Source organism: Xenopus laevis, chromosome 4S (assembly GCF_017654675.1).
Source record: "Xenopus laevis strain J_2021 chromosome 4S, Xenopus_laevis_v10.1, whole genome shotgun sequence".
In the NCBI taxonomy this organism is placed as follows: Eukaryota; Metazoa; Chordata; class Amphibia; order Anura; family Pipidae; genus Xenopus; species Xenopus laevis.
In genome coordinates this window covers 100,959,611-100,985,061 of record NC_054378.1, presented here as the reverse complement: position 1 = coordinate 100,985,061, position 25,451 = coordinate 100,959,611, and the positions used below count along the sequence as shown (strand labels likewise).

Genomic DNA, 25,451 nt, shown 5'->3' with positions numbered 1-25,451 from the left:
TAACCCCGGGCTGGTGCAGTTTTCTGCTGATAGGAGCACCGGCCCGGGGTTTCAGGTAAGTCAATACAATCACTTGGGGTTGCTTAACATTTTGCACCCACAAGTGATAATGACTTTCCTTCTCCTTTAAAGGGCACTGGTTGGGCAAAAATATTATCCCCCAACCAAAGGTGCAGGCTTATAGAGCCACACTCTAGTTTTTTGTTTTGCTTTAAATTGCCTCCCCATCAGCGTTATGGCACTGGCATCGAGAGGGAGCTCCAGGTGTAAGTGGCCATGTCAGTCAGGGTGCATGAGCAAATGCGCTCCTGACACACGTATGCGTATAATGAGCGACTCGTGGAACACGCTCATTTGCATACATGTGACCCAATATGGCCGTTTGAAATGGGAACTCTGTCCTGGTAACGATGGCATAGTGCTGGCGGGGGCAATTAAAAAAAATATACTGTTACCCCCAACTGGAGTTGGGGCTCATAGCCGGCCAAATTGTATAAAATGAACATGGTAATTAGCGAGTGTGTGGCCACAAAAACAAGCGTGATCAACCTTTTTGACCCACTTTCTATTTCCAAAATGTTGGGAGGTACGGGAAGGGTCTGAACAGACAGTTGAGTAACAAAAAGTAGCAATAACAATACATTTGTAGCCTTAGGGCACAGATGAGAAGATTCAGGGAGAATTAGTCGCACGGCGACAAATCGCCTCTTCTTTGGGCGGCTAATCTCCCCAAACTGCATCCCCGCTGGCTAGAAGCTAAATCGCCGGCGGGATAGCACCAGTAGTGTTTTGCGAGGAATTCGGGCAAATTCGAAAAATGAAGCACTCTGAGTGCTATCCTGCTGGCGATTTACATTCTAGCCGGCAGGAAGGCAGTTCAGCGAGATTAGTCGACCGAAGAAGAGTTGATTTGTCGCCCAAATCTCCATGTGTCTCTGCCCTTACAAATTATGTGTTTTTTAGCTGGAGGTCGTTGACCCCCCCCATCTGAAAGCTGGAAAGAGTCACTGGAAGAAGGCAAATGATTAATTAAAGTGATAAGATATTCTGGGGTTCACTTATAAACACTGGGCACATCTGCTCCTGGGCAGTAACCCATGGCATCCAATCAGATGATTGCTTTCAGTGTTCAACCTACAAGTGACTGAAAAAAAGCTAACCACTGATTGGTTGCTATGGTTTTCTGCAAATTTGCCCAGTATTTATAAATGAACTCCACTGTTTTAAGCCGGTCTCTGCCCATTGCGCTAACAATCTCTTTGCCCGCTCCATCAATGCGTTCCATGCTGCGCAATTGTGTAATATTGAGCACGGTTGCCCTTTAAACCCACAGAGGAACAGGTAGCGGCTACTTCCTATCCCCTGTCACAAGTTCGACCCACGTTTTCTCCACACTCGCACCTAGCCGCCAAAATGGCTGACTACTATTTAAATATGAAATACGCAATGGGCATGGGCGTACGAGCCTAAGTGCGCAATGCACCATGGGGGCTGTAGTTCGTCGCAGGCCCAGTGACTGTGGCGCCGGCAATTTAGCAGCAATGAAGACTACAAGTTCCAAGAGGCCATTCAGGGAGGGGTGCGGCTAAAATGAAGAAATCTGCCGGTTACAAGGCAAAAAAAAAAAAAAAAAATAGGAAAAAAACTCTCTCGCTTTAAGCATCGTGCAGTGTGACGACTTCAAGCCGGGCAGCTTGTGGAACTCAAGGTAACCGGTATATGAGTCTTATAATAGGCTATAGCTGGGAGCTTATGTAGCCGATATATAGTGAAGGTTCTACTATTCACAGCCCTCGTGGTTTTGGCGGGATGTTGCCGGTGTTCTGTCATTCCTGACCCTTAAAGTCCGGCCTGGTTACACAGAATGGCAGAACATTTACCTTGGGCAAGGGGAATCATGTACTGCGTCAAATCTTACTGAATAATAACTGAGCCGAGTCTGAGAGCTGTAGTGTGGGCTCAGTAGAGAATGAAGTACCCGCAGGCTTCCTGCTTTGCCAGGGGCTTTACCTTTCCAGGTCTTATTTTCAAAAACAGCCAAAGTCGGCTACTACCAGCCCAAAACAAGCCAAGAGGCACTTCATAAGTAGCCCAAAAATAGCACAATATGTGCAGTGAAAAAGTAAAAAAAAAAATGAATAGATGTGAAAATACGCCTTTTTCAAACTTTTCCATGAAGCAAAATGGGCCAGATTAACCCATCACAAGGGCCCAGGAGGTAGAGTCCTGCGCGGGTCCATTTTTTTGGGACCCATAGCCGCATTATTACTAGTGTTGCCACCTGGCTGGTATTACAAATTTACCGGCAATGTAGCTGCTGGTAAATTTGTAATACATCAAACAAATGCCTGTGGCCTGCACCCAGCCTAGTAAAAACTAACCTTTTTGCTTCTGGCTTGAGTCCAAACGCGCGTTGTGGCCACGCCCCCTTTGACATCACGACCGGCCCAGGCAATGGCGCCATGGATCCACCTTAATTGTCGCGACCCGCCCCTTTGCAGCCAGGGCCCGCCCTTTTATTCCCGCCCCCTCCACCAGCCGGTAGAGATTTTTTTTAAAAGGTGGCAACCCTAATTCTTACCCGCTTGTCCCGCTACCCGACCCGCAAGTACCTTATCAGCAAACCGGACCCGCTGACCATCAAGAATCAGGAAGTGCTGTCGTAAACCGGAAGTGACATTTTCGGAAGTAGCCGTGATCAGAAAAAAGGAGTAAAACAGGAAGTGCTGCCATTGTAAACCGGAAGTGGCGTCATCAGAAGTAGACGTGGCCAGAAAAAAGGAGTATCGCAATTGAGAAGCCCCACACAAAAACACAGAACCGCCGACCCGTGTCTATACCCGCTCCCGGAACTTCTATCCGCAACCCGCAGGGAAAAAAGATAAATATATAGTTAAGCCGGTATTTATTTCTAGAAAAGGTGGCAACCCTACCAATAGTTAAAGGGGCCCCATAAGGCATATAATACATACACAATTTCAATGAATATTGCTAAAACAGCTCAACCTCTATACATTTTGGTGGCCTGCAGATTTTTGCCCCAAAATTGTCTGAAATTGAGAAAAGTCACCAGAAAATGCAAGAATGCTTAATGACGGGAGACTGGGGTACAGATCCCAAAATCTGGTAACTCCCGACTTCTGCAGTCCCATTGCATGCTGGGTATTGTAGTCTTACATTAAACTTGGCAGTTGACAAATTGTTAAACAAAAACTACATTAACCAACATGCTTTGGGAGAAGCAGGCTTGGCACATTAAGGCAAGAAAAAACTTTGGCTGGTTTCTAAAGAACAAACCAGCCCCAAAAGTAGGCCAAATCTGTACCTTGGCTAGTTTATTCTTCAAAAACCCACCTGGGCTATAAATAAGTAGCCCAATTTGGCTGGAAAACCACCAACCTGGCAACCCTGCCCCTTTCCTTTCACTGGATAATTTGATTTTACAACACGGTCGTGGGACATGATGCTAACCAAGAACAGAATCTCAGTAATCGTAGTAATCTGATGATTTGGAATTTTTTCTTTGCCTTTCTAGTCTCCAGTTAAAGGGAAGTCCCTTTAAATTATTTTTTTACGTACGGTATGATGTGATGTTCTGAGACAGTTTTCAGCTGGGCTTCATTTAATTAAAGCTCAATTCTTTAGTATTTTGCTCAGATGCTCTGGTGTTTTGCATTTCAGCTGCAATCTGATCGCTAGGGCCCAAATTACCCTAGCAACCAGTGGATTGAATGAGAGAATGAAACATGAATAGGAGAAGTCCTGAATAGATAAATCATAAGTTTAGCATTACTGTTCCTTTTTATCACTGACCCACTTTGAAAGTTGTAATGTAACAGAAGAAGGCAAAAAAAACCCTATAAAAGGAAGACCAAGTGAATATGCCAAAAAATAAAACCCTGTACTATAGTTAGCATAAAGGTAAACTACCCCTTTTAAATGAGAAGAAAAGCTACAGAGGCATTTTGTCGCCAATATATTAGCTGCAAAAGCTAGAATGCTATATTTATTCTGTAGAATACTTTACCATACCTGAGTAAAAAGCTCTAGAAGCTCTCTGTTTGTTTAGGATAGCAGCTGCAGTATTAGCTTGGTGTGACATCACTTCCTGCCTGTGTCTCTCCCTGCTCTTTTATAGCTCTGGGCTCAGATTACAGCAGAGAAGGGGGTGGGAGAGGAGCAAACTGAGCATGCTCAAGCCTTAGCCCTGGAGGTTTAAGATGAAGGCAGAAAGTCTGATCCAGAAGTCCATGTGTACACAATGTAAGGAAAGATAGAAAGGATTCAGAGTAGCACTACTTTGAGGGTTTACTGGTGTTTTATATAGACCTTTCTGATAAAGCTTACTTAGTTTTAGCCTTTCCTTCTCCTTTAATGCCACCAGTTGCCTTTGAGGGCTGTGTTTTCAATAAAGTTAGTTAGGCAAAAATGTAATGTATAAAGGCTGGAGTGACTGGATGTCTAACAGCCAGAACACTACTTCCTGCTTTTCAGATCTCTTGGTTTCCACTGATTGGTTACCAGGCAGTAACCAATCAGTGACTTGAGGGGGGCACATGGGTCATAACTGTTTATTTTGAATCTGAGCTGCGTGCTAAGGATCAATTGCAAACTCACTGAACAGTTATGTCCCATGTGGCCACTGACTGCTGAAAAGCAGGGAGTTCTGTTCTGTTATTTTAGACATCCAGTCACTCCAGCCTTTATACATTACATTTTTGCCTAACTAACTATATTAGAAACATTTTTATTTTGCACAACCTATCTATTTACCCAGTTTTATTTTTACACTAAATTGTTCCTTTAACAGGACAAATTCCAATTCCACAGTGGTAAATGAGATATGGTGGTGCTTGGACAAGCGGCTTTAAATGTCTCCACTTAAACATAGGATCCACTACCCTTAATAAATTCACTTGCAGTTATCTTCTCGAGTTATTCTTGCTTGCTGTATGGATTTTCCATTTAAAGGGGGTTGTTAGCCTTCCAAACACTTTTTTCAGTTGTTTTCAGATTGTTCCCCAGAACAATTACTTTCCATTACCTGTATTTATTTTTTACTGTTTTTCCAAAATCTAAGTTTAAAGTTGAATGTCCCTGTCTACTTGATACATTTCTCAGTAGCAACTATTGTATCAATTCTAACAACTGCCTGTAATGAAACCCAGTGATTCTGCTCAGCAAGGACAAAGATAAGAAATGTATCCACTAAAAGTATCAATTTAGAACAGTTGACAGGGTCGGCGACCCCCCCTTCCCAGAGCTGCTTTAGAAGGTGAAAAATGACACTTTACACTAAATAGTGGATAACAGATAACACCATTATGTTCTACTGAGCTTATCTGCTGTGTAACCTGAGCCTTTTCTCCTTTGAATGGCTGCCCCCATTGCTGCACAGCAGCTGATTTCTATAAACAATAGTAGTGTTTCTGAAGCAAACACAGTAATTTTACCAGTTTAGGGCAACACTGCATAATATTTTCATTAACTTAATACACTTTCATTTTTTCATGTTACTGTTCCTTTAAGCTCTTGCATGTTCATTGCAGGTGATTGATCCGTGCACAGTACACTTTGACAAAGAAATGCTATACTTTTTATGCACACATGCAAGGAACACACAGCTGAAGAAACAGAAGAGAAAGCTTTATATTACATCTCCTTTTTTGCTAAAAGTATTGCAAGAACTCCCCAGCAAAAGCCGTTCAATTCACTTAATGTAGCAGTTATTTTACGGCTTGTAGTTGCAAGTGATACTATAGTTGGAGTAGCTGGACCACGTTCGTATCGCCGTGTATTCTCCACCCCAATTTATTTTAAGATCGTGGCATTGTTAAAATAATCTTCAAGCATGTGTTACCTGTTAAACAGGTTCTCGGTTATCCTTCTTATTTCTCTGGTTTATTAAAGTGAGGAAAAGCGTGAAGATGGCTGCTGAAGATATCGCACAGTTGGCAGATTGCTTGGCAAAGGCAAACGTTGGAGACGGAGAGCTGAGCTTTAAAGGGAAAACTCTGAAACTCAACACTGCCCAAGATGGTAAGACACTTATTTACCGTTGAAACTTAATTCTGTGTATAAAGCAAGCTTAAAGGGCATGTAAAGATCAAACAAGAGTCTCTTGACTGTTGTAGCACCCTACGTGGAAGATACGCCCATCTTAAAGGAAATGTCAAGCCGTTTTTGACTTTTACCATGCCTGTGTAGCCTACCTTAGCCCTAATCAAACCGCATTATTTTCACTTGGAAAAACACTATACCTTCCCTGCACCGACGCACTGTTTGCCTCCCTGTGCCTTCATTAACCCAGCGGCCATTTTTTCAAGCGTGCGCTCTTCCTATTAGCAATGCACATGCGCCAATACTCCCATCCGTCTGACTTGCTAACTTGCTAGTAACTTACATACAGTAGTTATCCTGGTTGGCAGTGTAATAGTTAATGTCTCAGCTCTCTTGCTCTGCTCCCTGCAGTCAGCACAAGAACTATGTGCTAGAAGCGGGGAGGGGGGGATGGGGGAGCAGAGAGAGCAAAAGCTTGGCAGAATACAGTCACTATAGCAACCGCCAATGCTATTTTTTGATTGGCGGAATGAAGACCCAGAGGTCACTCATGATGCGGCTGGAAGGCTTTGCCGAGGCCGATTCAACTAAACTGCGCATGTGCTAGATTAGTTTAGACAAGTGCGCATGTGCGTCTCGCCAAACTACAGCTCGCATTCCGAAGGGAGGGGGGAGAGAGACAGATAGTGCAGGACAGCAGCAGGCAGCCAAAATCAACAGAGCTGCTTATCGGATCACTTTTCAAGGGCTGCAATACTAGGTATGTAAAACATGTAACGAGGCATATCGCTTATAAAACTTTTGTAGGAGTTGACATGTCCTTTAATTGTATGTTATATTTTCCCAGTATGCTTTTATATTAAGGTAGTGCTGTTAGTGAATAAATGAAAAAAGCTAGGTAAGTTAGACAGGGATGTAGTGAATAATTAAGTAATGTATAATGTAAATTGTAACTACGTATTTGGAATCCTTCTAAAGGCACTTTTTTTGTAACAAATTAATATATAGCCGAAGAAGTGATTCGGGAAATTGAAGAATATGAAGGGCTGCAGGCTCTGCGTCTGGAAGGCAATACTGTGGGAGTGGAGGCAGCTAAAGCAATAGCCGAAGTTCTGCAAAGGAAACCTGATCTGAAGGTATATACTAACTCTTATGTGTTTGGGGGTAACACCGGATGCATTTAGGTTTTCACAGTGATTTAATAGTTAAAGTATTTCAAGCCAGCTTTTTTTCCATATTGCAAAAAAAGAATGTGGTGCAAATGGCTAAGGAAATCAAATGATGGCAATAATCTAAAAAGAATCCATCCGGCTCAACCCTTAAAGGGGTTGTTCACCTTCAAACACCTTTTTTTGTGTTTTTTAGATAATTAACCAGAAATAGACTTTTTCAATTATTTTCAAATTGTGACTGTTTTTCTAATATTGAAGTTCAAAGTTTCCTTCCTATGTCTTTCTGAAGCAGCTCTATTCTAAATTGATGCATTTAGTTGATACATTTCTTATCTTTGGCCCTGCTGAGCAGAATTCCCGAGTTTCATTAAAGGATAAATAAGCCTTTAAAATAAGTGTGTAAAATTGATGAGGATGCTATTCAAAGAAATTTTGCAATGTACAGTCATTTTTGTTTTTATACCATGATATTGAGGTGTATCTATACTGTTAATATGAATGAATTTTGTTACAACAGCGCCACCTGCTGGTCAGTTTCCAACTAGTTTGACCACCAAGTAGTCACGGAAGTTGTCAGGAGAAAGAAAGAGGCTGCTCTGAGGTTCTTCTGCTTAGAAAAGATATGAGAGGGTTCTTTTTTCCTGACAACTTAATATGGTATAAAAAAAAAAGAATGAATGTAAGGTTTTACATTCACTTATTTTAAAGGTTTGCTTATCCTTTAAAGGCAACTGTGCAGAATTGATAAAATTGTTGCTAATATTCCCACAGATGATGCTGAGAAATGTAGCAAATTTTAACTTCAGATTCTGCACCTCGAATAAAACGTCTTTATTTGTGGTGAACAATGTGAAAACAACTGAACTAAAAAAAGGGTTTTGATGGTGAACAACCCCTTTAAGGTCACACTGGGAGATTTAGTCACTTGGCGACTAATCACCTCGTCTTCGGCGACCAATCTCCACGAATGCCTTACCTCTGTCTTGCGGCGGCTAAAATGAAAAATCACCTGCGGCATGGAACACGCGCCGATTCGTGTTCCGAAGTTGCCCGAAGTTTACATTCAGGGAGATTGGTCGCCGCAAAGAGGAGGCGATTAGTCGCTAGGCGACTAAATCTACCCAAATCGCTCAGTGTGACCTTACCCTTAACTCATATAAGCCTTTTATCTTCTGAGTGATACAGGAATTGAAAATCCTGTTTCATAATAGACAGAAAAAAATGGTTTCTCAATCAGGCACCCACTTCCATCAGACTGGTGTTTCTTTCAGGAAAGAATGCACCTCCCCTGGGTAAAAAAAAGAAACTCCACTGCCATTTTACTTATCTTTCCCAGGTGTCTATAGCGCAGGTTTTAGATTTGGCCATGTTTTCTAGAGTGAGTCCAAGTCTTTCAAGGGGCAAATTGGAAAGGTAAGAAACATGGCCGACTTTGCTTATACTTATTTTTTTTCGAGGGGTATCCTTAAATATTGGTTCACCCAGCAATTCAGGCTTTCCCTATCATTTAATCACTGCTTCAGGGATAGCACCATTCAAGTTAATTGTCTGCAAGGCATATGTCCAAAAATTTATTTGTTTATAAGCTTTCTAACCACTCTGGGTCTGATGTTCTTTCTAGCGTTGCCACTGGAGTGATATGTTTACAGGGAGGTTAAGGCCCGAGATTCCAACTGCTTTGGTATGTATACTGATATGTATGTTTGATCCATTGGTTTGGCAAATTGTAGAAAATGTGTAATATTAATCAAACCTTCACAATCCTTTTGCTTCTAGAGATCTCTTGGTGATGCTTTGATTACAGCTGGAGCTCAATTGACTGAACTGGACTTAAGTGACAATGCATTTGGACCTGATGGAGTGCGTGGATTTGAAGCTCTTCTCAAAAGTCCAACTTGTTTTACTCTACAGGAGCTCAAACTGAACAACTGTGGAATGGGAATTGGGGGAGGAAAGGTAATTTAATATCTCCATAATCTACTTTGTCCTTCCTAAACCATTGTATTTTCCATGGTCAGTTGCATCATGTTCTCCACCCACCACCCTTATTTCTTACTTTCTGCTTTACTTTCTCTACTTCTCCATGAAGTAAGAGAAGGCACTTGGAAGTCACACATGGACTCATCATCTCATTAGCTGTACATATGAAAATACGATGTTAAAAAGCAAAAATAGAAGTACACGTTCAGCAAGAACTTGCATAAACAAGTTAAGAAAATCATTGGAGAGAAAGTTCTGGTTTTAAATGATTTAATACATTGGTGTTTTTTTCTCTGGTATCCATATTCCTAAGACATAAACAGGCAGATATTTGCGGTCAACTTGGCCATTGTTGACAGTTTGAAGTCCATGCGCCTATGTATAGCACTGCCCTACCTGCCCATATATATATTTTTTATTATTATTAGTTGTTCAGCTATGTGCAATGTTCAGTGTGGGCTGGAGTGGTGAAAAGGTCCCTGTCATTGGACTTTGCAGCAGTTAAAATGTGGTACCAGTGTGCCTTCGATAACAAGTGTTCAAAGTACAAGTGGTCTCTGAGGTGTGACTGGACAAGTTTGGCTATGGTCGATATGGGAAGAAATCTACATGTGTAACTGAGAAATGTCACCTGGAAAGTTTGACGGTGGATGAATAATGGTCTGTGGCTGTTTTTCATGGTTTGGCTAAGCTTTCTTATTCCAGTAAATGCAAACCTCAAAGGTTTAACGTATTAAAATTAATTGTTAGTACAAATTTAGCATCTGTTATGTGGGAGGCATGACGTGGATATTTTTGGATGGGCGATCTTTCAGTAATGTGAATCGGTGTATCTTAAAGAGGTAATTCACCTTTAAGTTAACTTTTAGAATGTTAGTCCTATTCCTTTCCATTGGCTTTTAATTTTATATTTCTTGGTTTGTTTGACTCTGGTAGCCAAGTATCTGTTGCTGCGTAAGACTATGCTACTGTTGTTGTTACATTTTATTAGTTCTCTTTCCGCGCAGGCTTCTGTTATTTATAATGGGTATCCAGATAAGGATCCCTTGCCTGTTCTTGTTTTTTTTTTAAAAGCGATAAGTGATGAATATTGGACTTCATTACTACAGCTTTAGGAGTTATTGGGGACCAGAGTTAGAATGCTTCTGATATTTTTTTGAACGATAACTGTGGTTCCTTTTTTAACTACTTTATTAAGACCTTGAGCATACACTGCAGTATTGGATATCAAACTGTTATTGAGCTGGTAAAAGTGCACAGTATGCAACCAAATTTAAAAGACCACTATCGTGAAAATTAAATATACATAGTTACATAGTTAAATTGGGTTGAAAAAAGACAAAGTCCATCAAGTTCAACCCCTCCAAATGAAAACCCAGCCTCCATACACACACCCCTCCCTACTTATAATCAAATTCTATCTACCCATACCTATACTAACCATAGATCTTAGTATCACAATAGCCTTTGATATTATGTCTGTCCAAAAAATCATCCAAGCCATTCTTAAAGGCATTAACTGAATCAGCATCACAACATCACCCGGCAGTGCATTCTACAACCTCACTGTCCTGACTGTGAAGAACCCCCTACGTTTCTTCAAATGAAAGTTCTTTTCTTCTAGTCTAAAGGGGTGGCCTCTGGTATGGTGATCCTCTTTATGGGTAAAAAGGTCCCCTGCTATTTGTCTATAATGTCCTCTAATGTACTTGTAAAGTGTAATCATGTCCCCTCGCAAATATAAGCTTCAGCGCACTGAAATGAGTAACTTTGTACATATTTAAATATTCTGCATAGTTACTGAATAGTCATGTTTATCTTCATTATCCCTATCTCAGCATCTGTTTCTCTTCATTCTGTCTTCATGCAGCAGTTGAGTGTCAGATATTTGTTGACAGTTAGATCCAATCTATCTTATAGGGGGGGCCTTAATTTCCTAGCAGATGAATTAGAGCTCACTCAAATAACTGATTCCAGTATAAACAAAATCTAACAAAATTACTGCCTTTTTGTAGAGAGACATGATGTCTGGTCATTTTAATAGTGAGCTCTAAAACATCTTCCAGGCAAAAGGAGCCCCCCTATAAGATATATCGGATCTAACTGTCAATGAATATCTGACACCCAATTCCTGCATCAAGACAGAATGAAGAGAAACAGATGCTGAGAGAGGGATAGTGAAGATGAACTTGATTATTTCAGAAACGATGCAGAGTATTTAATTGATTGTATTTACAAAGTTTCTTATTTCAGTGTGCTGAAGCTTACGGTTGTGCTCATAAGTTTAGATACTCTGGCAGAATTTATGATTTTTCAGAGCATATGAATTATAAAACAAAAACTTTTCTTTCACTCATGGTTAATGGTTGGCTGAAGAAATTTATTGTCAAACAATAATCACTACACAAACTAACCTAATGACCCTGCTCAAAAGTTTACATACCCTGGTGATTTGGCCTGATAACATGCACACACCTTGACACAAAAGGGTTAGAATGGCTATTAAAGGTAACAATCTTCAACTGTGATCTGTTTGCCTGTAAATAGTGGGTGTGTATAAAAGGTCAATGATTTTCTGAACTCCTGACAGACCCTTGCATCTTTCATCCACTGATGTTTTTTGGATTCTAAGTCATGGGAAAAGCAAAAGACTTGTCAAAGGATCTGCGGAAAAAGGTAGATAAACTCTATAAAACAGGAAAGGGATATAAGAAAATATCAAAGGAATTGAGAATGCCAATCAGCAGTGTTCAGACTCTAATTAAGAAGTGGAAAATTAGGGGTTCTGTTGAAACAAAACCAGTCAGGTAGACCAACTAAAATTTCAACCACAACTGCCAGAAAAATTGTTTGGGATGCAATGAAAAACCCACAAATAACTTCAGGTGAAATACAAAAAATACTGAAGGAAAATTTGCACTCATCAGCCCGGAAGCTGCGCATGGGACGTACTTGGACATTCCAACATGACAATAAGAGCCACTCTGGGGAGACCTCAAACGTGCAGTTCATGCAAGACAGCCCAAGAATTTACAGAAACTGGAGGCTTTTTGCCAGGAAGAATGGGCAGCTTTACCGTCTGAGAAGATAAAGAGCCTCATCCACAACTACCACAAAGACTTCAAGTTGTGATTGATGTTAAAGGGGGCAATACTTGGTATTAAGAACTGGGGTGTGTAAACTTTTGACCAGGGTCATTTGGGTAGTTTGTGTAGTGATTATAATTTAAAAAGAGTAAACACAGTTGTTTGACAATAAATGTAAACACAGTTGTTTGACAGAGTATGTAAACTGCTGAGCACAACTGTATATTACATTTTCATTTTTGATAGTTCCCTTTTAAAAATTGGGATGTTTAACAACTGTCTTTATTTCAACCCAAATATTTATGCAGCTGGTCCCACAGAGAAAAAGGTGTTTGTTCGCTATAGTGATACACTATGTGTGATACACCATACAGATAGCGAGAACATTAGACTAATATGGCCCGCTGGGTCTCACCATGATACTGTAGATAAATAGATCATTATCACACCTTTTTCATTGCAGTAATTTATGTTCTGCCATGGGTGTCATAAAAAGTTTATGGACAAATGTTTTTTTCACAAGGAACTCCTAAAGAGAACAGAGAGGCATTGGCCAAAAACAAACCTATTTTGTCAAGTAACCTTTCTGCAATTGTACTGCAATTTTGTCTGGATTTGTTCCATAAAACTGCTGGGACACTGCATAGGTTGTGCTCCAAGACTGACATTATGTTGTCCCAATCCTGATGATGATATTCTTTTCTTAATCCAGTAACACAAATAAAGAAACATGTGCTAACACGGATGTTATTTGGATGTTTATTTCAGATCCTGGCTGCAGCACTAACAGAGTGCCACAAGAAGTCTAGCGCCCATGGTAAGCCTCTGGCATTGAAAGTGTTCATAGCAGGAAGGAACCGCTTGGAAAATGATGGTGCCACTGCACTCTCTGAGGCTTTTCGGGTTAGTGCAAGAAAATATTAGTAATATTCCTTGACACAGTAGCCAATAATCGATGATGCGCTCTGTATATATTTAGAGTTTTTGTTTTGTTTTGTTTTAGCTCATCGGCACCTTGGAGGAAGTACACATGCCTCAAAATGGCATTAATCACGCTGGCATCACCGCTTTGGCAGAATCTTTTAAAGCCAACTCTTTGCTGAAAGTGATTAACCTTAATGATAATACTTTCACAGAAAAGGGTGGCGTCGCTATGGCTGAGGTACTGACTTTATACTGATGAAAGGCAGGGCCGGATTGTATTTAAAAGTCTTATACTGTGTGGCATACTGTATATATAAAACATATTGACTACCTAATTTTTATTCCAGCCTCATTTAAATTTAGCATTCCAAGTTTTAAAATAATTGTGGACAAGCGCATTTAAAAATTTGGGAGAGTTGCCCATGGACCCTCAACTACTCATTAAATTTCATCTTGCTGCAGTACAGTATAGTACATATTATAGACAAAATTCACTTAAATTTAAAACTCAAGTATTTTATGTGAAAATTTAAATATATCTTTCTCTTAATGTATTTCTGTTTCTTTGCTTATTAGTGAAGAAAATATTTTCTGCTTAGAAATCATGTACTGTATAAACCATCTGGTGGTTTTGTCCATACAAGAAAATATTAAATATGTGTTGTGCATTCTGTAAATGTAAACTTTAAATGAAGGGCATTTCTGTTTACTTCTTAAAGGCATTAAAGACACTCAGGCAAGTGGAAGTAATCAATTTTGGGGACTGTTTGGTCCGCTCAAAGGGAGCACAGGCTATAGCGTCTGCACTTAAAGAAGGGCTTCATAAATTAAAGGTAAATTCTTTAAACTTGTGCTGTAACACAGTGATGCATACATACCTCTACAGAGGGAGGTCATAGTCATCAATGCAGAATATGTGGTATTTAACCTTTTTTCTCTCCTTCCCTTCTCTCTCATAAATCACTTTGCTGCATTACCACTGCAGCCCTTTAATATGTTTATTTACCGCCACAAGACCCATAAACCACTGGGGCTAAGAGTAGGACTCCACGAGCGATTTTGTTGCGATCCGACACGCTGCGACAAAAATAAGGCAAGAGATAGAAGTGTCACAGCGTTGATCCAACGCGATCCGACTGTCGGATTCAGATGCTGCATCTGCATCCGACAGTCGGATCAACGCTGCGACACCATGCAACAGTTTTGTCGCAGCGCGTCGGATCGCGACAAAATCGCTCGTGGAGTCCTACCCTAAGTTCACTCTGCAGAAGTAACATCTGAGTCCATCTAGGTTCCAGTACCATCCCTAGTGGACAAAATAACTAGTGTGATTTGGTCTAGGAATAATTGTGCAGATGAATAACTAAATGGAAGTTCTGTTAAGGGTTTGTTCACCCTCCAAACACTTTTTTTTTTTTTCAGTTCAATTGTTTTCAGATTTTTCCCCAGAAATAAAGAATTTTTTTCAATTACTTTCCATTTTTTACTTTTTACAGTTTCTTTCAAAATCTAAGTTTAAAGGGATACTGTCATGGGGAAAAAAAACATTTTTCAAAATGAATCAGTTAATAGTGCTGCTCCTGCTGCAGAATTCTGCACTGAAATCCATTTCTCAAAAGACCAAACAGATTGTTTTATATTCAATTTTGAAATCTGACATGGGGCTCACATGACTTGGGGCACATGACTTGGGGCAGCTGGGAAATTGATAAAATGTCTAGCCCCATGTCAGATTTCAAATTTGAATATAAAAAAATCTGTTTGCTCTTTTGAGAAATGGATTTCAGTGCAGAATTCTTCTGGAGTAGCAGTATTAACCGATTCATTTTGGGGAAAAAAAGTTTTCCCATTACAGTATCCCTTTAATCTGAACATTAAAGGGCACCAATCATGACCAAAATCATTTACTAAGTAAATACACTATGTGAAAGTTCAAGAAATCCGATTTTTAAAACAGTTAGAATTGTTTGTATAATGTAAATGATCAGCTCACTATACCTTCTGCAAGATCTCCCCTATCTCCACTGCAGTTCTAGCTGAGGCAGGCATCTTGGATTTCACTGGCTCCTCCTACCTATATCTTCCCAGCCAACTGTAGCTCTGAAATCTCGCACATGCTCAGTTCAAATTCCTTGTTTGCTTATCAACCCTTCTAAGCTATTTTCAAATCAGCCAAACCTCTGTGTTAGCTGCTGTGTGGTGCCACCTGCTGGAAGTTAGCAGGTGGCAGCACTTCTAGTGGATACTTCTAGTGGAGGAGTTTACTAAAACAAGGCATTCTGGGTAGAATACACAAAGCAGTGTTACAATCTGAGCATGCTCCTGAAATTTGCACATTAGAGTCTCTGTTAGAGTCTCAATATGGCCTCCCTCAGTGAAAGAACCCATTTGACAAAGTAAGGGATTTTTTTAAAACCTGCAGTTTTTTCAAAAAACTATATATGTAGTTTGATTAAACGTGTTTAGCTTGTACTGGTCAGATTGTTAATTTGTGTTTGATTTTGGCTGTGATAGGTGCCCTTTAAGTCGGACTATGCTATAACCCTGGGTGATTTCATGCCATTTGTGAACTTGGACACCTACAACCTTATTCTGTTAACTGAAGAACATGATTGGGCCTTTTGCTTTTTAAATAAATCGTTTTCAAATCTTCGCCCCAGTTTCACTACTGAGGCATGTTTTGGCCCTTATTGTAGACTTGCCAATTCTGATCGTTCCCTGTTCATGCCACCTCTTTTTCTCTGGTCTTCTTAAAAAGGATTCTTGTCATACTGGCAAGAGTAAAATCCTGAACTTGGGGTTGGAAATATGTTGTGTTTCTCTCTGTCCCACAAGACTCCAAAATTGATCTCTTTAATCGGATGCCATGTGATCTAGATGCCTTTCTATTCAGTTAACTGAGCTGCTGTCTTTTGGCACAGATTGGTATTCCTGATCTGTAGAAGATGCTCGGGGGTCATCCTCAACAGTGGGCAGTAACTCATGGCAACCAATCCAATTGTTGCATTCAATGTTCTACTTGCAACTGGCAAGCTAATCACTGATTGGTTGCTATGCCCCTGTTTATAAACTAGCCCTTATCTATATACAAAATGAGCATAGAAGAGATGGTGTGTAGATCCAGGGAACTTCTATAGCAAAAGATTTTTTGCTATAAAAATGGTGGTTCACCTTTAAAGGGGAAGGAAACCTAGTCGGCGCAAACCCCCCACCCCCCCTCCCGTTTGTTGCCCACCCTCCCTCCTCCCCCCTGGCCTACCCGTCCCGCTGGGCAAATGCCCCTAACTTGTTACTTATCCTTCTGCGCAGGTCCAGTCCAGGGAGTTCACCGACGACATCTTCTTCCACGCGATCTTCTTCCTGCTTTGAACGGCGTTTTGGCGCATGCGCAGTAGGATCATTTCGCCGGTACGGATCTACTGCGCATGCGCCAAAAGTCACGCGCATGCGCAGTAGATCATACCGGCGAAATGATCCTACTGCGCATGCGCCGTTCAAAGCAGGAAGAAGATCGCGTGGAAGAAGATGTCGTCTATGAACTCCCTGACTGGACCTGCGCCGAAGGGTAAGTAACAAGTTAGGGGCATTTGCCCAGCGGGACGGGTAGGCCAGGGGGGAGGAGGGAGGGTGGGCAACAAACGGGAGGGGGGTTTGCGCCGACTAGGTTTCCTTCCCCTTTACGTTAACTTTGACTGTTATAGAATGGGTAGTTCTAATCAACTTTTCGGTTGGTCGTCATTTTTTTTTTTATAGTTTTTAATTATTTGCTGCTTTCTGACTTTCCAGCTTTCAAATAAACCCCATTTTAAAAACATATCCTCTGTAAGACTACACATTTATTATTATTATTGTGACTTTATTACTCATATTTCTTTTCAGCCCTTCCCCTACTTATATTCTAATCTTATCCAAATCAGCTAGGGTACATCTACATCTTACTAAAGGATTAACTCAAAGGTGAACAACCTATTTAAAATGGATTCTTCTTCATATTTAAATATTTAACATTGTACAATAAAGTGGTGTTGGGGGGGGGATGTTTTGGGGCTTTGAGTGTTCGTTTCTTTTCTAGCAAACAACAAAAGTCCTATTTTGCTTTATTTTAGGCATTCTAGATATACTTTCAGGAACTCTGCCAGTGTTTCTCATACTGCCACGTGTTAATAGGCGAGGGTGTTCTATTTCTTTTAATCCCTTGCTGACATTTACTACACTGTAGTGTCACAATGTGAAAATGTGACACTACAATGAGAGCATGTCCTTCTGCATTGCTTGATCTGAAAGAATGGAGCACAAGCTAGCTTATGAACACACTCTAAAAAAGCATGCAAGGTATCATGGGAATTTGAAATAATTGCTGGAGTAAAGCAGAGTTCTGCCACGTCGTATCAAGAGTCAAAACTAACAAATCAAGTGCATTGCAAAAGAAATTTTGTTTGGCATCCTTTAGGTGTCCTATTTACTGTCTTTTTTTTTTCTCTTAATTTGTAGGATCTTAACCTTTCCTATTGTGAAATTAAAGCAGATGCAGCCGTGAGTTTAGCAGAATCGGTGGAAGATAAGTCTGACTTAGAGAAATTGGATTTAAATGGTATGTTCTGCAGTTATCGGGCAGTAAAAGTAATTGTAGATTCTAAAAACGTAAAGGTTTTGTTTTTAAAGATAGGTTTGCCCTTTTATTTTAAAATCCCTAAAACGACTCATGGGTAATTGCACACAGGCAAATTTGTGACCCCCCCCCCCCACTGAAGTGCAACAGTGCGGTGGCCGATCTCCTGAATTATTTTCTCACATGTGTTCTATGTGTCTATTTTAGTGGCTTAGTCTTGTTAGGGATTTTAAGTAAAGGGTTTACTTATTCTTTAAAGGGACAGTTACTTAATGTTACTTAAAGTTTGTGTTCTATCATTAGAAAACTTATAAAAACATTACAGGGCTAAGTGTATTTTTGTTTTAGGCATAAACTGTGGAAATTGGATGCCAGGTGCCTACTGGTATATCTATAGCTGCATCATGTATTTGGGTTGGCTGGGTGAAGCAGTTTTATATGGAGTGTAACTATCTAGAAAATTGCACATTTCTCTCAGGCTATATATATAGTCTATATAGGTATGTGTGATGTTTCAAGAATTTGTCATCAGCTACTCTTTACCTTTATTGCAGGAAATTGTCTTGGTGAGGAGGGCTGTGAGCAGGTGCAGGAAATCCTAGAGAGCATTAACATGGCCAACATATTAGGCTCTTTAAGGTACAATATTCTACGTCTCTCTTTCATATTGTAATACAGTCATTTGTATGTAGTTGTACTTGGGGGCACCTATAATGGAAAGTGATATGTGACAGTTCCCTGTGTTTTAAAATATGCCAGTCTATAAAAATGATACCCTAAGTAACAGGAATTATTATTGTGTGTTTAATTATTAAATGGGAATTTATGAAGCAATGAGACAATCTCATCCTTAAAAATAAGCAATCATGTGGATTTTACAATTTGTTTAAGCATTTATCTATCATTATATTTAACTATGTTGCAGTGATGATGAGGGTGATGAGGATGAGGATGACGATGATGATGATGATGATGATGATGAAGATGATGATGATGAAAATGATGATGAGGAAGTTGAGGAGGAGGAAGAAGAAGTAGAGGAGGAGGAAGGAGGAGATAATGAAAACAAAGAGAAGTCCAAAGAAATTCCATGCTTAAGTGTAAGTGCCTACAACTAATTTGCTACAACTAATTTGCTACAACTAATTTGCTACAACTAATTTGCATGGCACTTGAAGGTGTCTATTCAAATCACCATTTGTAAAACATTTTCTGTTCTGCCTTAAATGATTAAGCAATAGGAATGTTTTACGTACAAGATATAAATAAGCAACCACACAAAGGTGACATTGCTCTTAAAGAGCATATTTCTATTGTTCATATTGCTTCAGAAAAGAATTAAGTTGTTTGCATTTTTATGATATACTTTCCTTCTCTGACTTTGTGTTGAAAACCATATTTTAAACTTGTCCCTGCTCCAGTTATAGAGCTGCTATTATATGGTCTACTTCTTCCAAAACAGTACAGTGGTTTTCTGACAAAAATATTAGTCAAAGATTTCACTGAAAAGTCCCTGTTATGGAACTGAAATGGACTGGTCCTTGTGCATCTTAATATATACTGGTCTCTAAAGGGATGTGGCACCTTGATATAGATGTGTATTTATGTACAGTGTAATACAACCTTCTGCTACTAGAAACAAATCTTCAGAAACTAGCAGCCCTGTGTTTTAATGACAGAGCATATGGTGTAATGAAACTTTCTGAGTATGTTAAATTATATAATATAATATATACAGCACACAGCATGGCATCTCCTCACATCTGTATGAATTCCTACATGCCAGTCTTAAGCTCTATATACTGATATAGTTACCTATATTTTAGTTTATGGCAGTTACCTGTAATTGAGTTTTAACACTGGGAGTGAATCTTAATTTTTTTTTTTAAGGGATCAGCACCAGCTTCTCCACCTAAACTTCCTGTTGATGCATCCACCTTTCTTAGCTTTCCTTCCCCAGAGAAACTTGTGCGCATGGGTCCTAGACGTTCTGCAATGATAGCACAACAGGTTGGTGTATTAGTTTAGTTTTGCAGTATGGTTTTATTTTGCAAAATATCAGTTCTGATCCAAAAAAAGATCATGCTATAGCAAAATCAAGTATTAAAATATTCCTTTTTCCTCCGTCTCATGATCATTGTATTATTTTCTTAAAGGAGAACTAAACCCTAGCCCCCCTCCAATGCCGGCCCATTACCCACCTCCAAGCTTCCTCCCCACAGCACTTATTTCTTTTAAAGTCTCCCTGTATCTTGACCTGCTATAAATCTGCAGAGTTGGACAACAGTCTTCTGTGTCTTCTGTTTTCATCTTCTGTTTTGCCTTGTGGTTAATGAGTTAATTTATAATGCTAAATGTGCATTATCTGTAGAGCAATAGACTGGGTGCCATTGGCTTACAGACTATTAAACAGTTGTGTTACTGTAATATAAAGATATTGGTAAATAACTGAAGGCTTTAAGTTGCAGTAAATAATGTAGAATGTTGTGCTTAAAGGGCACCTGTTGGGCAAAAATATTATCCCCAAATAAAGGTGTGGGCTAAAAGAGCCTGCACTCCGGTTGGGTGTAAAAGTAGCATGTGATTTGGGGGTTTTTTGGCATTTTTTTTTAAATTGCCCCTCTGCCAGCAATAGGACACCGGAAAGTGCTTCTGACTTCATTCAGAGTGCGACTTGCCACCCCCCAACTGGAGTACCGGCTCTGTTTGCCCACACCTTTTGTTGGGGATAATTTTGCCCAATAGGTGCCCTTTAATGCTCATGGCACATTTTAAATGTTACGGTCCCTCAGGTAGAATCTTTGTGGTCAAAACCACTTCCTATTAAAAACTGAGCTGTTCCCAAGCAAGTCTACTAAAGGTATAGCAGAGATAAAATTGCAAAAAAAGCAAAATTTGCAAGATCAAAGGGAAAGTAAACCGTCAGAATTTTCTCCTTTGATGATCTTATTCACAGTTCCTCCACTGCATCACCAAATCAAGATTAGATTATAGATCAGCGCCACAGGCTACGGGAAAAAAAAAAGAACCTGGCGTAATTGTGTTTGTGTGTGTGTCACAGTATACAGAGTGTGCTGATACTTTATCTATTTTTATATATGTTTATTGTTTCACTGATGACTGTTTGTCCAGAGTCTTCTTCATTCTACCATTTGAAAAAAGCACTTCAAGCATTTTGTTTTATTTAATTGTAGCTTTTTATAACTGAAGATGGCACTTTGTACTTAAGAACGCACAAGAACAATAGTGTAGCTAACGTGCAAAACGGAAGCACTCTGTACAGAGTAAACTGTAGGACCTATAGTATCTCTATATCTGTTATAGCATATGCAGAACTACTACCAGGTAGTACCCCCCTGAATACCCCTATGCACAGGAGTAAAGACCTGGATGATCCCCCCCCCCCTCCTTGTCCCTGTTATCTCTACCCTCCCTCACCCCCCCCCCCCTGTTCAAATAAAAGGAAACAGAAAATAGTAGCAGGGCAGACTGTAACACTTAAAACACTTTATAATAGGTATTAAAACACTTTATAATAGTCCATGGAGTGGTCTCCTTGCCCGAAACACACAAACAGCACACCACACAGGTTTTTAGTACGTTTATTGTTAATGCAACATCATAATGTATAAACCTGTCAAAATATGTAACGCAAAAGTCATTCTTGGATCATGTGTTTAATCAATAAAATTGAATTGTTAAAAAAAAAAAACGCACAAGATAAATCTGTGCATAAACTTTCTATGGTTCAAGACACACACAGATTTGTGTTGTAACACACTGGTGCCTGCACTAAATATTTACAATATTGTGGTAGGTTCTGATTTTTTTTTTTTCCTTAGCCTGTGGCGCTGTTCTCCCACTTCAGATTCATCCATGTCTTTGCAGTTGGGACAGCTCAGCTTATAATGTTTGAGAATTGTTTTTATATGAGATGAGTATGTAATATGCCTATATCCACTCATAATGCCAAACATAAATAGAATAAAGATGATCACTTCACATCCAGTTGTTAATAAATACATACTAGGATGCTGACGTAACTTCTTTCCAATATAATTATATTTTAACCCCTCCTTTCAGGTCAATGTTGCAGATACAGAAAAGGTGGTCCAAGCTTTCATTCAGGTCTCCTCTGTGTATAGGGAGGATGGTGAAATAAAGGCGGCTGTTGAAGAAACTATTGGTGCGTTATAGTTACTGTTGTTGTTCAGTTTTCTCTGCTTTATTCACTAACTTGTGAAAGCATATTCTATTCTAATGGTCTCCCTTTGATTACCTTAGATGGTTTAATGAAGGAGGCTTTTGAAAACAGAGGTTTCCAAGCAAATGTGTTTATCACTAGTCTACTGGTGCAAATGGGACTTCTTAAGGTATTGTATGAATAGTTTGTGTAGTGTCGAGTGCTTTACCATCTCCCCTTTACTTGCTAATTAGCCTTCTCCTTTAGATTACAAGGGCATGGGCAATTTGTGTGTGTGTACTTGTACATAATATATACTTTCTATATCCTTTTTTCCTTATGCTCAGAGTGAAGACAAAATGAAAACAATACCACACTTAAATGGCCCTTTGCTAACTCTGAATCACATGGTACAGCAGAATTACTTCCCAAAGTCTCTTGCTTCTACTCTTCTTGCTTTCATCTCCAAGTAAGTAAATATAACACATTATATGATTTTCTTTACAATACTTCAGCAGTTTTATCTACATAATGTATTGGAGTATGTGTTATTAATGAATAAGACCATAAGATCCACAAATAGCCACAAAGATATGGGCCACCTAATGGAGTTGAGCGCTTCATCTTTTGTAATTCAGATGTACAATAATATGGGGAATAAATAGATGGTTGCCCCACTTTTTATAGAATATGCAGGTTAAGGTATTAAGGAAATCTCTGACCAGAGATCTGTACCTTTTGGCAATCATTGGGACACATTAAACTGCAACCATTAAACAGTAAGATGCTAAAAAGTATTACACACAATCTGTTTCAACTGGCTATGGAAATCTAAGGCTCTCAGGACATATACTACATGTCACCATTGCTTTTTTATAAAGACATAGGCACACAGTAAATTGTTGGACATTCCTCATCTGTACTATTAAAATAGTTAGGAAACATAGAAATACATATTAACAATTCTCTTAACAGAGTATTGCCATCTAGTGGCCTGCTCCAATAATGCACCAGAATGCAAAGTTAAAGTGATACACTGGGCTGGGGACAGCGTGATCCCTCCATAGGCTGGAGTCCTGTTTTCATTTGTAATTAGCCTATGGAAGGATCGCGCTGCTCCCAGCTCAGTGTGACTGAAACAACTTAGGAAGAAGATTTAATGGTGTCGGATGTTCGCCCTTACTCGGGAGACTTCGGAAAACGAAGCACTCAGAGTGCCATCCCGCTGGCGACTTACATTCTAGCCGGAGGGAGGCAGTACGTAGAGATTAGTCGCCCAGAAGAAGAGGAGATTTGTCACTGTGCGACTAATCTCCCCGAATCTGAGTGTGTGACCTGACCCAAAGGGGGTTATTTACTAAACTCCGAATGCAAAAATCACAAAAGATTAGATTTTTTTTTATAAAATCTGACTTTGGAAAAAATCACGAATTTTTTGGAATTTATTAAACCCTGAGCATGGAAAAGTCTGAATCAGAAAATCCGGCATCTCAGACCTGTCGAGGTTGCAGATAAGTCAATAGGAGAAGTCCCAATGATTTTTTGATGTGCACTGGGTTTCATGCAATACCCCGAAGTTTTCGGGTGAAAAATCTGGAAAATCGGATGAAAAAATCGTGAAAATATGATTTATTTTTTCACGCAAAGCAAATATTCGGGAAAATGCAATAATAAATAAGCGTAAAAAACCAGACCAGATTTGATCGGAGTTGGTAGCAGAAAATATTGAGATAAATTTGGACTTTGAAAAATAACCCTCTTAGTGTCCTTTCTTAAGCTGCAGGATCTAGATCCCCATGGTGCCTGTGTATAGGAATATAGGAGAAGAGAAAAAGATTTTTAAATTAAAAAAAAAAAAATAATCTCTATTAGAAGTGACTGTTCCTGAAAATACCGTAAGGTGCTGTTGATATTCAGCTATGATGGCTTATGATTACTATATGTTATCTTAATAAAATACTTTTTATTTTCAACATACTCTAACCAAATGTTAATGCAAATGTAAAATCTCAATGATATTGGCAGCACCGTTCATTGCTTCACTTTAGGAATAATTTGATTTCTCTCCTTAACATTTTAGGCCCAACGGTGTCCTGGAAAATAACGCCAGTGCCAGACACACATTGCTGTGCAACCTTCATAATCTGTAACCTGCTTTGCTTCAACTGGACTAAACTTTACCCAGACCACAAAATGTAAAAGCTCTTCGAATCACGTTCTGTAAAATCAAGGATTTTTTAGGCCAAATAGATGGTGAATCAGTTCCTTCTAGTCTTACCTACAGGGGCCCCCATTCCAGTCTTTCTGTTTACATTTGAAAAGAACTGTTCACCTCTCAGTACCTTGAGGATCCAGAGGCCAAGATTGGACTCCAATGAGGACATTTTTATAGGTTCATCGAGTAATATCATTGGACAGTTCTCATAGTTACATTGAGTGGCACGCCTGTGTTTGATGCCACTTTGTAAATTATTTTAGGGACAGTAAAAGTACTGTATGCTACTTCATCATTATCATAAGCCATTGAATGTGTATACACTGTATTCTTTCCTGGAACCGTGAAGCTATTCTGGAAATCTGGTGCAGTTACATATTTAGCCCTTGTAAATTCAGAAAATCTACTTCTGTTCCTGCTCTATGCTTTGGCCTGTCTGTCTGGAAGGGTTAAAGCTTAAGGAAAGCTCAAGGATAGTGATCAAAGGGTAACCGGTTACTCTTATTTACATTTGTCTACACTGCAAATCATATTCATGTTTTATTTAACTTGTAGCTTTGTTCTGAAATGCCTGTGCAGTTATTAGTTGACACAATAGAATTGCAATGATGCTCAGTCCTTCTTATTCTGTAATTGTTCTACAGGAAGGATGTACCGTGGGCCTTACAGATACATAATATGATGATACCTGATGGCTGGAAGGTATTGCTGCTGTTCCTGTATAGTTTTGTATGTAGGGCTGAATCCTCTTCGGTGCCTACTTTTTTATAGACATTTGACTTTGAATTAGTCATCTAAAAATTTTTTTACATCTATTGGAGTAGAGTTGAAAGTAACTTTGCAAAAGCAAAACGCATCCAGCAATGCTTCTGCCTACTCACTGAAATTGCAGGCAGAAGTGTTTGAGACTTTTCTTATAAACGTTAAAAAAAATTGGTGGACTTTGTCAGTAACTGTACCGTTATAAATCAAAAAAGAAAAAGTGTCCAAAACAATTTTGAGAGGAGAAAAATACTCACAGTTGACCGCAGTCCATGGGTGCAAAGATCTGGAACAGCAAAAGGTTGTGAGTTTTCTCCAAAAGTAAAGACCAGAATTATAATTAAAAATTCAAATAATGTATTAGGACATACAGATGACCGCCTAACGCGTTTCGTGCCTACTGAGGTACTTACTCATATGAATCAGTGTCGCCAGTGATTTCATTTGGAAATAAATTGTA

At 39.4% G+C, this 25,451-nt stretch overlaps 2 protein-coding genes across 2 annotated transcripts in view; one reads left to right on the top strand and one right to left on the bottom strand.

Moving 5' to 3' along the window:
* The window catches only part of zc3h7b.S (zinc finger CCCH-type containing 7B S homeolog), a 35,461-nt gene extending 32,939 nt beyond the window's left edge, over positions 1–2,522 (bottom strand). The window contains exon 1 of the mRNA XM_018261241.2: positions 2,382–2,522. The gene's annotated coding sequence lies outside the window, so the exon portion shown is untranslated. The remainder of the gene's footprint in view (positions 1–2,381) is intronic.
* On the top strand, positions 1,679–25,205 carry rangap1.S (Ran GTPase activating protein 1 S homeolog). Its single transcript, NM_001172197.1, is given in 16 exon segments — positions 1,679–1,708; positions 5,911–6,039; positions 7,069–7,196; positions 8,854–8,913; positions 9,009–9,188; positions 13,067–13,201; positions 13,302–13,460; positions 13,942–14,055; positions 17,714–17,813; positions 18,386–18,470; positions 18,757–18,931; positions 19,722–19,841; positions 21,915–22,017; positions 22,116–22,204; positions 22,362–22,483; positions 24,095–25,205. Coding segments are annotated over 15 exon segments (1,752 nt in total). The 5' UTR covers positions 1,679–1,708; positions 5,911–5,927; the 3' UTR covers positions 24,165–25,205.
* The last annotated feature ends 246 nt before the right edge of the window (positions 25,206–25,451 follow it).